The sequence below is a fragment of the Microcaecilia unicolor genome, chromosome 7 (assembly GCF_901765095.1).
Source record: "Microcaecilia unicolor chromosome 7, aMicUni1.1, whole genome shotgun sequence".
NCBI lineage: Eukaryota > Metazoa > Chordata > Amphibia > Gymnophiona > Siphonopidae > Microcaecilia > Microcaecilia unicolor.
This window is the reverse complement of record NC_044037.1, coordinates 279,803,434-279,816,013: the sequence shown is the minus strand read 5'-3', so window position 1 is coordinate 279,816,013 and position 12,580 is coordinate 279,803,434. Positions and strand designations below refer to the sequence as shown.

The following is a 12,580-nucleotide window of genomic DNA, read 5'->3' as shown; positions in this document are numbered from 1 at the left end:
TAGGCGCCTACGTGCACCTAACACACACCAAATTGGAGTTAGCACCCGGTTACCGCATGGCCCTTGCGGTAATTTCTATTTTGGCGCATGTCTGCGACGCACGCCTTTAAAATATTTTTTATTTTCTGACGTGCGGCAGCTACGCACGTCAAGTGGAATTTGACGCACGTAGACCATTACCACCAGGTTACTGCGTGACACCTTACCGCTAGGTCAATGGCTTGCGGTAAGGTCTCAGACCCAAAATGGATGCGCAGCAAGTTTCATTTTACCGAACGTCCATTTTCGGCAAAAATAAAAAAGGGCATTTTTTTGTAGGTGCGCTAAAAAATAATTCTGTGCGCACCCAAAACACGTGTCTACAATACCACAGGCCATTTTCAGCATACCTTAGTAAAAGGACCTCATTGACAAAGTTGCATATGTTACTATGGAACGTTGTAAGTCTATGTGCTTTGAAAATAAGCACCATAACACCTTCAAACAATACTGAGGAAGAAAAATGAAAGTCAAGTGAAAGCAAGGTTCCGTGGTCCCTCTTTCACTTGCACCGCACTGCCACCGGATCACCTGTTTAAATTCTGTGTTGTTTTCTTTTCATAGGATAATAAAGATCTGGAGCTGGATATTGTTCCAGCAATTCTGTCAGACCCAGAGGTGAAGCTGCGGGATGCAAACCACGAGATTAATGAAGACAAAAGGAAGTCCGCCAGGAAGAAGGAGTATGTGCTGAGATACTGTCTCCGTTGTGTAATCTTACATGTTCAGCCGCAGCGTTCTTACTGAGGAGCTCTGGGACCTAAAGGGGTTAACAGGGAAAGCATCCTGGCATGGAGCAGGAAAATCACTGAGAGGCAGATGCCGCAAAGTCCCGGTAAAGCACCAATCACTATTTCCAACTCGGTAAAAATTACCGAGTTGGATCTAGCGAGGGATGCTCAAAAAAATTCGACATGCAAATGAGCTGCTCGCAAAAACAGCGAGCAGCTCAGTAGGGAGAAGCCAATTGGTCATCCAAGCATGCTCAAAACAGCCAATCGCTAAGCATGACAGCTCTGTGCATGCTAAAGACGTACAAGCTGCGTGTATGAAAGCAGTGTGTAACTTTTTATTTATATTTTCAAACTTTTTTTTATTGCCACCAGACCCTTGGCAGCAGTACAGACAAATGTCCTGAGCACCTCTTCTTCTTCCTTCCCCCACTGACATTCTGGGCATGCGCTCAAGACCTGCGCATTACACACAGCTCTTGAACGCATACACCAGGCACTGTCCTCCTGCTGAACTCCCCAGTGCTCAACGCTATCAGCGTGCCTATATTTGCATCTCATTAGCGTTGAGCGTTAGGCAGTTGTGCTGATGCGCTGTTCCTGTGCTATTTCTCCAGCACCGTTCAGTACAGCGCTGGAGTTTTGAGCATCTGCATCCTTGAGTATTGTGTGCAATTCTGGTCACCGTGTCTGAAACGCAGATATAGTGGAATTGGAAAAGGTTCAAAGAAGAGCGACCAAAATGATAAAGTGGATGGAACTCCTTTCATATGAGGAAAGGCTATAGAGGTTAGGGCTCTTCGGCTTGGAAAAGAGATGGCTATGGGGGGATATGATTGAGGTCTACAAACTCCTGACTGGTGTAGAACAGGTGGAAGTGAATCGATTGTTTATTCTTTTGAAAAGTACTAGGGGGCACTGAATGAAGTTACATGATAATACTTTTAAATGAATAGGAGGAAATATTTTTTTCAATCAAGGAACAGTTAAGCTTTTTAGCTCATTACCAGAGGATGTGGTTACAGCGGTTAGCGTATCTGGGTTTAAAAAGGCAAGCACCTGGAAGAAACGTCATTTGTTTTCTATTGAGGTAGACATGGGAGATGCCACTGCTTGCCCTCGGATTGGTAGCATGGAATGTTGCTACTCTTTGGGGTTCTGGAATATTGCTACTCTTTGGGATTCCGGAATCTTGTTACTCTTTGGGATTCTGCCAGTACTTGTGATCTGCATTGGCTCCTGCTGGAAGCAGGATACTGGGCTAGATGGAGCATCAGTCTGACCCAGGGCTACCAAGGGGGGGGGGGGGGGGGGGGGGCAAAATTCCACGGGCCCGGCCACCAATGGGAGGCCCAGGCCCAGCACCAGCAAGCTTCTTCTTGCTGTCTGCTTCCGGGTCTGTCCTCCCCTGCTTCTGTGTGCTGCCCAGGACCCGGTTGATTGCATAGTATGATATTTCGTTAATGCAGTCATCAGGGTTCTGACTCCCAGCATGGACATGTTCACTAAAGATGTGTGCAGTATTATTGAATACCAAGGATCCGCTCCTAATTTACGCACCAGGTTTTAGTTGGTGCAAGTCCTCACACCCAAAGTTGGGTGTGGAATTCAGTACCCATTGTTATTTTCTATAGAGCGCTAATCCCAGAGTGCCCGTTATAGACTAGGGCTGGGCTCCATTTACTGCATCTAGCCCAAAGTCCATTGTGGAACAGTGCTCAAACCATTATCATCACCCTGGAGGGACAGTTCTTATGTAGACCGTTTCCAGGGGTAAAACAATAGCTTGGAAAGTTTCCCTCGTGCTGTGTGCTGCTGTTGTGCAGGTAATCTAGTATCACTTGGGTTCATTAAAGTAATATTTCTGTATCCTACGTCTATGTGGTCTTTAGTTTGCCAAATCATTTTCCCTAACGATGATCCCGTTTTCCTTCAAGGTTCATCATGGCAGAACTTCTTCAGACAGAAAAGGCTTACGTCAGGGACTTGCATGAGTGTTTGGAGGTAAGCTTTTTTGTTCTCTAGCCCTCTTATATTCATCCCATGGCAGTTCTTTGTACCAGATAGCGGTGCTGAACGTCCAGATATGAAGCGGGTGCTGGCACTTTTCCAGGTATCAGAGATATTCATTCCAGTACCTGAATAACTGACCACATAAAGTTAGGAGTGGAGGAGTAGCCTAGTGGTTAGTGCAGTGGACTTTGGTCCTGGGGAACTGAATTTGATTCCCACTGCAGCTCCTTGTGACTCTGGGCAAGTCACTTAACCCTCCATTGCCCCTGGTACAAAATAAGTACCTGAATACATGTAAACCACTTTGAATGTAGTTGCAAAAACCTCAGAACGGCAGTATGTCATGTCCCATTTCCCTTTCCCTATTGGAGATTCTACAGGAAATGGCCGGGTGGCAAGTTATGCACTTGCCGCGCAGCCATTTCAGGAGGGAGCCCTTACCGCCACCCATTGAGGTTGTGGTAAGGGCTCCTGTGTTAACAAGGCGGTAAACAGGCAGCGTGCGGCACTGCCTGATTACCGCTGGGTACACTCCTGCGCTACAAAAATAAATATATTTTTGTAGCACCAGAAATGACAACTCGCTAGGGGTGGAAAGTACTGTCGGGCTGCTGCAGTAGCCCGGCAGTACTTCCTGTATAACGAGTGGTAAGCCCACTTAGTGAAAGAAGCCCTAAAGACAGTCCGGCCGATATTCATCCCGTGGGAGGCAGGCTGGCTAATTCTCGCGATTGGGGCTGAGCCCGGATATTCAATAACAGGCTGCTTCCAATGACCAGCATTGAATATCTAGGTTTATTTCAGCTGGCTTAAACTTAACTGGCCCAATTAATATTCAGCGCTGGCTGGTTAAGTTTATAGCGGCCAAAGATATGGGTCAATGTTTAATTTTTGTAAACAGCTTTGATTAATTGTGAAAGGCGGTATATCAAGTTTTTAAATAAAAATAAACATAATTTCCAGGAACGCCCATGACTCGCCCTCTCCCCTACCACGCCCCTCCCACAGCCATGCCCCCTTTCGTGATCTGCACATTAGAATTTACATGGACCACATTACAGAATAGGCTTAGAAAGTTGCACATGTAAATTCTAGTTAGTTCCAATAATTGCTTGTTATTGGCCAATTATCGACGCTGATTAGCTTGTTAAATAATTAAGATGCTTTCGCAGATTGGCTACTCGTGCAGATTTGTGTTCACAACTTTAGTTGCCGTTTATAGAATCTGGGGGATTGTTTATAAAATATGTACATACATTAACACCTACTCCCAAGCAGGTAGAAACTCATGTGGATTCATTTTAGTCACAATTTCGGCAGGTTTTGTGTTAGTATTTTATAAAGACACAAGACGCCTATGTTTCTTTATAAAATAGCCCCAAACTAAACAACTACTTGGCCTCCCTGCCTAGATGGTCTAGTTTAAAATTACCCTCCACATTGAGATTTACTTCATGAATATTCATTATGCTTATATTGGAAAACCTAACTGGCTGTGGCCTCTAAGAACGGTTAGGGAAGCCCTACTCTCTGGGTTTAATCTGGACTCACTGAGCCTTTTGGAAGGAGACACAGGGGCAGGCTAAGCATTTTGGTGGTCAGTTAGCTGGCACTGAGAAAGGCGCCAGCGAATATATAGTCTATGCACGGTCTAACAATCCATCTTTATTTCTTATTCAGTGGCAAGCCCTGAGTTTTCCCCATGGCTTATTTGTGGTATGTTATTTCAGTTCATTTTGCCGTGCGTGCACATGGTAACACTCTTACACAGTAAGAGGGACTGAGCACAGCACACATGCTCTTTAGTAGAGCCCAGCAGAGAAAGTGATGGGTGTCCTTTTGGCCTTTCACCTTCTCCTTCTAAAGCACCTGTCACTCTTCTCTTTCAGACTTACCTCTGGGAAATGACAAGCGGCGTGGAAGAAATACCTATAGGAATTCTAAATAAAGAACTTGTGATCTTCGGCAATATTCAGGAGATTTATGACTTTCACAACAAGTACGTCTACGAGGCACACGGCGTAAACTTAATTGGGCTGATATAAGATCCCCCTGAAATGGAAGACAATCCAGTAATCAAAACCAGGGAGGGGAAAGTTTTCATTAAAGCTGTTTGCCTTTTTTCGAAGGTTTTTGCTTATTTGGATTTACTTGGTTTTGACTTCTCAGCACGTCCCTTCCTTTTCGTTTTTTCCCTCTCCTCCTGTTTTTTTCACTTCCCCACTCTGAGCACTTTATTAATGCCCTTTTCTGATAATTGTGTATTATTTCTCATCTTGTCCTATATAATAATTCTCACCTCCAGCGTTCTAATGTGCCTGGTACCATGGCTCCCTCGGAGGTGGTCTGCTAGGCAGTTTAGAATGCACTGACGTCAGTGATGTCACTGACAGCTACTCCTCCCCCTGCCTGGGAAACAGCTGTCAGTGCCCCCCCTCGGCGCAACACCCAAGCCCCTGCCCTGCAAAACAGCGAGCCAGACAGGGGGAGGAGCCGCTCCTCCTCTCCCCTCCACGTCACTGCCCCTGCAGGAAGACCCCAGAGGAGCGCAGCGACGTCAGAGGGAAGAGGAGGAGGAGTGGCTGCAGAGATGACAGCCAATGCCAGATGGCTGTCTACGGAGCTGTGTTTCAGGTTTAAAATCTTTTTTTTGGCTTTTTTCTTTTTGTACCAGCCGCTGCTGCTGCTCAACAGGAGACGCAGCAGCAGCCGGACAACGTTAGTATTGGCGGCTGCGGGTGGTGAGGGGGGTGATGTGCCCGAGGGGGGGTAGGGGCTTGGGTGATGCGCTGGGGGGTAGGGGTTTGGGTGATGCGCCGAGGGGGGAGGGGAGGGTCGCTGGACATGGGTGGCTGCAGGGGGAGAGGAGGGTCGCCGGACATGGATGGCTGCAGGGGGGGCAGGGAAGAGGGAGGTGGGGAGGGGGTCCTGAGACCAGATGGGTGGATGCAGGGGAGGGCAGGAGAGACAGAAGGGACGCTGCAGGGGGGGCAGGGGGAGAGGAGGGTCACTGGACATGGGTGGCTGCAGGGGGGCAGGGGAGAGAGGTGGGTCGCTGGACATGAGTGGCTACAGGGGGGGCAAGGGAAAGGAAAGGAGGGTCGTTGAACATGGGTGGCTGCAGGGGGGCAGGGGAGAAGAGGGTCGCTGGACATGGGTAGCTGCAGGGGGAGAGGAGGGTTGCTGGACATGGGTGGCTGCAGGGGGGGCAGGGGAGAGGAGAGTCGCTGGACATGGGTGGCTGCAGGGGGAGCAGGGGGAGAGGAGAGTCGCTAGACATGGGTAGCTGCAGGGGGAGAGGAGGGTTGCTGGACATGGGTGGCTGCAGGGGGGGCAGGGGGAGAGGAGGGTTGCTGGACATAGGTGGCTGCAGGGGGGGGCAGGGGGAGAGGAGAGTCACTGGACATGGGTAGCTGCAGGGGGAGAGGAGGGTTGCTGGACATGGGTGGCTGCAGGGGGGGCAGGGGGAGAGGAGGGTTGCTGGACATGGGTGGCTGCAGTGGGGGCAGGGGGAGAGGAGAGTCACTGGACATGGGTAGCTGCAGGGGGAGAGGAGGGTTGCTGGACATGGGTGGCTGCAGGGGGAGCAGGGGAGAGAGGAGGGCCGCTGCACATGCGTGGCTGCAGGGGCAGAGGAGGGTTGGTGGGGAGGGGGTCCTGAGACCAGATGGGTGGCTGCAGGGGGGGCAGGGGAGACAGGAAGGACGCTGCAGGGGGGGATTACCTTGCTAGCGCCCATTTCATTGCCTACCGAAACGGGCCTCTTATACTAGTTCTCTAATAAAAGAGGATACCATCGAGCAGTGGTTCTCAAACCTATCCTGGGGGACCACCAGCTATTCGAGTGTTCAGGACATCCCTAATGAATTTGCATGAGAGAGATTTGTATATAATGGAGGTGACAGACATGCAATTGTGTCTCATGCATATTTATTAGGGATATCCTGAAAACCCAACTGGCTGGTGGTCCCCCAGAACAGGTTTGAGAACCCCTGCAATAAAGTATAAATTACAACCAAGCCTGAACGTAGCCCTGTTTGTGCTGTACATTCAATGGTCTGTCCCAAACACAGGTACAGGGAACACGTTTTGATTAACCTCCAAAGGTACAGGGCTGCCGAGAGACAAAGCCGGGCCTGGGGCAACATCCCACGGGGCCAGTGCACACCTTCCCTCCAGGCCCGTGCGCGCTCCCCTGCTTACTTGTCTCCTCTCCTGCTCCACTCTGCTGCACAGGTCCTTTTTCCTGCCATGTCCCACCTCCCTGTATGAAGTACTTCCTGTTTGGATGCGACAGGAAGAAAGAGAAGGACCTTTGGCCGGCAGAGCAGAGTTAATGCAATGTGCAATAACTGCTGTATGGCGCACAGGAGCAGGAGAGCCATGCCAGCGCCGGGCTGGCGGGCCCCCCTTGGAGACCAGGCTCTGGGGAATTTTGCCTTCCCTGCCCCCCCACCCCACCCTTGGTGGCCCTACGAAGGAAAACTGTTGGTTTTACAGTTAGTCCTAGGGATGGGCATTCATTACTGTGAATTTTATTTGTTAACATGTCTTAAGTTAAAGTAGAGCAATAGAATTTTATAGAGCCACAGATAGAACCAAGTGGCGGAACCAAAATTCAGAGGAAGCAAATGTTATTCAGTGACCTGCCTCGTGGTTCCATCTGTGGCTCTGTACACTTCTATTGCTTCATGATTCATTGTGTTGCAGATTCCCTCTGATTTGCATCTCTTAAGATTGAGTAGGGCTGTACCGAATATTTGTATTCGATTCGATTCGAATAGTGCCCTGAATACATTATTTGTATTCGGTCGAATAATCCGGCACTTTACTGTGCTAAAATCCTACTGAAATAATCACTTGATCTCTGATTTCACGTTGCTCCTTTTATTACTTGTTATGTCAAAGCTCAGTGCCCATTATTTGTATTTGACCAAATAATAAAATATACTATTCGGTACAGCTCTAGTTTAATGTGTACTAAATTGATTTAATGTGTATTAACTTACAAATTAGCGTGCCTTAAGATTATTAGGGGCCCTTTTACTAAAGGGCATTAAGCCTTAAATGCATGAAAACAGGCTACTGCGCAACTGTGTTAAAGGATCTTGCAGTAGATTGCCTGTTTCCACACATTAGACCATGCATTACTACATTTTTCAGACTTGTTTTCCTCAAGGGGTGTGGCATGGGATGACCAGAGGGTGTGGAAGTGTTGGCCAGCTAATATGTTATACTTATGTACTAACTGGCTGCCACAAAGTTAAAAGGCACCACTTACTTCCTCCTAAATAAGAAACATTACGTGGTTTTATGTTTAGTTTGAGAAGGTAACGTGTGCTAATTATGTAGCTTCCCACTATTCAAGAACCTGTGGGATAGTTTTGTCCATCAACCAGCAGGTGGAGATAGAGAACTGAAAACTAAACTGAGACCTATCTCTTTTGGCATCCAGGCCAGCTCCTCAGTATTTCCTATCTCCAGCAGGTGGATGGGCACACTTTTCAGCCTCTGGTTCAGAGTCATTTGCTCATAGTCCAGTTGGTCAGCTGGTCCCCAGTTGAGCTTTGTGAGAGGCTTGAGTCTGCAGAATCATATCTTGAGGTCTTCAGATCCCTGTCTTTGGTGCCCTGCAAATTTACTACTTCCCTCCCTTCACCTCTCCCCTGTTACCTGTGGAGCTCTCCTTGTCCAGCACAAGAAAGAAAGGAGAAGAAAAGAGGTTTACCGGAGAGTGTGGGACAGAGTATCAATCCTGATTCTCTGTCATCTGGGGTAAGACTTGTGGAGACTGTGAGCTTGGGGGAAGGAGCCAGCAGTGCTAAGTCCGACTAAGTTTGGCTCAGAACCACTTGGAGGGCTGCAAGTTCTACTTGTGCAGGGGAGGAATCCTGACTCACCACTCGGGACTGCATTGTGCTGTGCTTGTGCCAGTCAAGATGAATGGCAACTCCTGTGGAGGCAGTTAAGCAATTTCTTGAGTCAGGGCATTGCAGTGTGTGCAAGCCAGGAATCCCGCAGGACATGGGGGAAATAGCCGGTGGCAGCACACCTCCGGATTTGGCACAGTATCTGAATATGCCGGGGACTTTGAGCTCTCTGGCAGGGCCGGTGCGTAGTTTGATGCAGGAGGGCACGGTAAACGGGCACCATTTTGTCTAGGCCGACTGGCAGTGAGGAACAGCCTCTGCCAGATCATGCACAGAGTACAGCTGCCATTTTACAACCTCAGAACCTGACAGAGCATTAAGCTGTGTCGGGATCTTTGTTTTCTGCAGAGTTTATATTGCTCTTACACCACGTCTACGTACTGAAGCAGGGACAGTCAGAGTTACTGCAAGGTGCTTCAGTTTCTCGCCCTGCTGCCCCTCTGGCTCCAATGAAATCTTGTTTAACCTCTGGCTCCTAAGAGATCTTGTTTAACCTCTTCTGTCCACTCCTGGAGGTCTATCGCTGCTTCTCCCTCCTTATCTGATATGGCCTCGGTCTATTCAGAGGAGCCATCATTGAAGGAGCCTTTAGAGGAGGGAGACTCCCTCCCAAGGAGGGGGATGACCTGGAAGTACAAGGTTGTTTCATAAAGAGGAGCTCAGTACTCTTATTTCTGAGGCATTGGCGGTGCTTTCCATTGAGGAGCCTTCTGCTTCGGCATCAGGAGTTCCATCTTCGTCGATCCTTAGAGGTCCTTGTAAAGCCTTCTGATGCATCCAGACATTCAGGACCTGCTTACAGCAGAATGGGTCTCACTAGATGCAGGACTGAGAGTGGGAAGAGCCATGGAGGAGAAAGAAAAACTGCAGCTTCCTAGGGTGGAAGGGGGCATTGCCCTAATGACTTACTAGATATAAAGTTAGAAGGCTCGCTGTAACAAACCTTTGAAGTGACCTCTTTGGGCCTTCAAGCAACAGTGTGCAGCTCGTTCATGGCTAGAGCATGCCTGAAGTGAGATCAGCAGTCTGCAACACAAGACAGGTTCAATAATGTTTAGCTGAAAACAAGGTTAGCCTACTTGGCAGATGCTATTTATGACTTTATGAGTTACAGCCCGCAATATGTCTTTGGCTGTCATGGCACATTGGCAACTCTGGTTGCGGCATTGGGCAGTGGATGCATCGTCATAGTCACGTCTACTTAACCTGCCCTTTTGGGACAAGTGGCCATTTGGAGAATATCTCAGTAACATGATGAAAGAACTGGGGGAATCTAAGCCACAGCTGTTGCCGGAGGATAAGCCGAAGCCTCTGGTCATCCGTCTTCACGGGATTCTCAATCTCAATTTTGAGACAGCAGATGGTATCAGCCCCATTGTCAGCAATATGGTCAGAAGTTCTGTTTTCAGGCATGCCAATCTTCCTTTTCTACAAACAAGAAGTCCACCTCTCAGCTAGAGTGCCTAATGCCTCCCAAGCTTTACAGTGATGCGAGACTGGTCCACTCTTCTCTTGCTCCAGTGGGAGAATGTCTTCAGGAGTTTTGGGAGATGTGGGCCAAAATCATATCAGACCAGTGGGCTCTGCATAGTCTTATAGAAGGTTACTATTTGGAGTTCTCCCACTCATTCGCTCCTCTCTTCTCAGTCTCATCGAAAGGGAATGAAGATTGAGGTTCAAGCCACTGTGGGTTGCTTGCTGGCACTCCAGACCATTGTACCAGTTCCCAGGCCAAACAGATACTCTGTCTTTTTCATTGTCCCAAGGAAGGAAGGCACCTTTCATCTGGTCTTAGATCTCAAAGTTTTAAACCACTGCCTCCGAGTGTCCCACTTTCACATGGAAACACTAAGAGTAGTCATAGCCTCAGTTCAAGCGAGAGAATTTCTCACCACCCTCAGTCTCAAGGAATTGCATATACCCATATGGCCGCTGCATCAGAGGTTTCTATGTTGTGCGGTGCTGGTCCGTCACTTCCAGTTCAGGACTTTGCTCTTCAGTCTCGCCATGGCACGAAGAACACTTACCAAGGTTATTGTGGTTGTGGTGGCCTTCCTTCAATGCCATGGAATCAGTGTTCACCCATATCTCAACTGGCTCATTCATGCGTCATCCTATTCAGACAGTGTGGACAAATTTGTCCATCTTCTGCAGTTGTTGGGTTGGGTGATCAATTTTGAGAAGAGCAGACTAACTGCATCGCAGACACTGGAGTATCTGGGCAATCTATTCGACACAGCAAGGGAGAGGATCTTCCTCACGAAACACTGGAGGTGAAAGCTGATTTAACATATTCGTCTTCTCCTCAGTCAAGGCAGACCCAGGGTCTGAGACTACATCCAGATTCTGGGGTCAATGACAGCAGCAATGGAAGTGGTGCCATGAGTAAGGGCTCATATATGGCCATTATAGAAGTCTCTTCTCAGCCCCTGTGTCACAGAAATATGACCTTCATCTTCTTTGGACGCTGGTTGTCAGACGGAGTATGCAGTGGTGGTTGTCACCCAAGAATTTGATTGTTGGAGCTAACCTTTACGATAACACAATGGGAGGTGATGACAACAGACGCCAACAAGTTGGGTTGGGGAGCTCATTACACGTTCCATCTGGCACAAGGCACCTGGACAGAGTAGGATTCTCAGTGATCAATAAATCACTTGAGGTTCAGAGCAGTGCAGAATGCCGTAAGCAACTTTGCTCCCTTTCTGGTGGACGCCATGGTCCAAGTTTTCTCCGACAATGTGATGGCAATGGCTTATCTCAACAAGCAAGGCAGGATCCGCAGCCATCCAATGGCAGTGAAAGCAGCCTCTCTCATGAGTTGGGTGGAGAAAAATCTCTGCTTTGTCAGCAGCTCACATCGCTGAATGTGGAGGTGAACTTTCTCAGCAGGCACTCCTTGGACCATGGACAATGGGAACTATCCAGCCAGGGTTTTCAGCTTATAGTGGACAGATGGGCAACAAAAAGGAATGTCAAAGTGCCCAAGTTCTTCAGTCATTGGAAAGAACCAAACTTAATGGAGATTGCTAACTTACTGCAGCCCTAGCCAGAGACACATCTACTGTATGTCTTCCCTTCTTGGCCCATGGTAGGCTGCGTATTGAAAAGGATCGCATTGTACCAGGGTCGAATAATTCTTCTAGCCTTGAATTGGCTGTGGAGGCTGCGTTAAGCGGACCTGATTCAACTGCTTACTCAGGTATAAGGCCTACTGAAGCAAGGTCCGGTGCTCATGGAGAATCCGTGCCCTTTTGGTCTTACAGCTTGGCCATTGAAAGGGCTCAGTTGAGATGAAAAGGTTTTTTTGATTCGGTCATTGATACTTTGCTTTAGTCTCGGAAACGCTCTAAATTCATGATGTATGCAAGTGTGTGGAAGACATTCGAGGGCTGGTGTTCTGAGCACAGACTTTCTCTGCTCAGATCACTCACATCCTAGCATTTCTCCATGCAGGGGTTCTCAAAAAGTTCTCAAAAAGTTCAGGGTGCAGCTTTGGCCTGTTTCAGGGGCCAACTACAGGTGACTTTGGTGGCTCGCCTGGATATCATTTGATTGTTGCGGTGGGAAGGCTGCTTGCAGCCTCCCTTTTGTACCTTCTGTATGCTGTTCCAGAGTGTAACCTTAATTAAGTCCTTGGAGCTCTTCTGAAGCCTTTTTGTGAGCCACTCCAGAAGGCCTTCTTGAAAGATCATACGATAAAGACAGCATTCTTGGTAGCTGTTGCATCGGCGCATAGGGTTTTAGAGCTTCAGGCTGTCCCTCATTGCAATCCCTTTCTCTGCTTTTCAGAGACGGGCGTCTCCCTGTTCATGGTTCCATCCTTTCTTCCAAAAGTGGTATCAGCATTTCACCTAAACCAATCTG

At 48.3% G+C, this 12,580-nt stretch overlaps 1 protein-coding gene across 1 annotated transcript in view; it reads left to right on the top strand.

Moving 5' to 3' along the window:
* KALRN (kalirin RhoGEF kinase) overlaps positions 1-12,580 on the top strand; it is a 1,371,746-nt gene that overhangs the window by 895,908 nt on the left and 463,258 nt on the right. Inside the window, exons 23-25 of the mRNA XM_030208706.1 lie at positions 604-722; positions 2,708-2,774; positions 4,673-4,782. Of these exons, the coding sequence (XP_030064566.1) occupies positions 604-722; positions 2,708-2,774; positions 4,673-4,782 (296 nt within the window). The remainder of the gene's footprint in view (positions 1-603; positions 723-2,707; positions 2,775-4,672; positions 4,783-12,580) is intronic.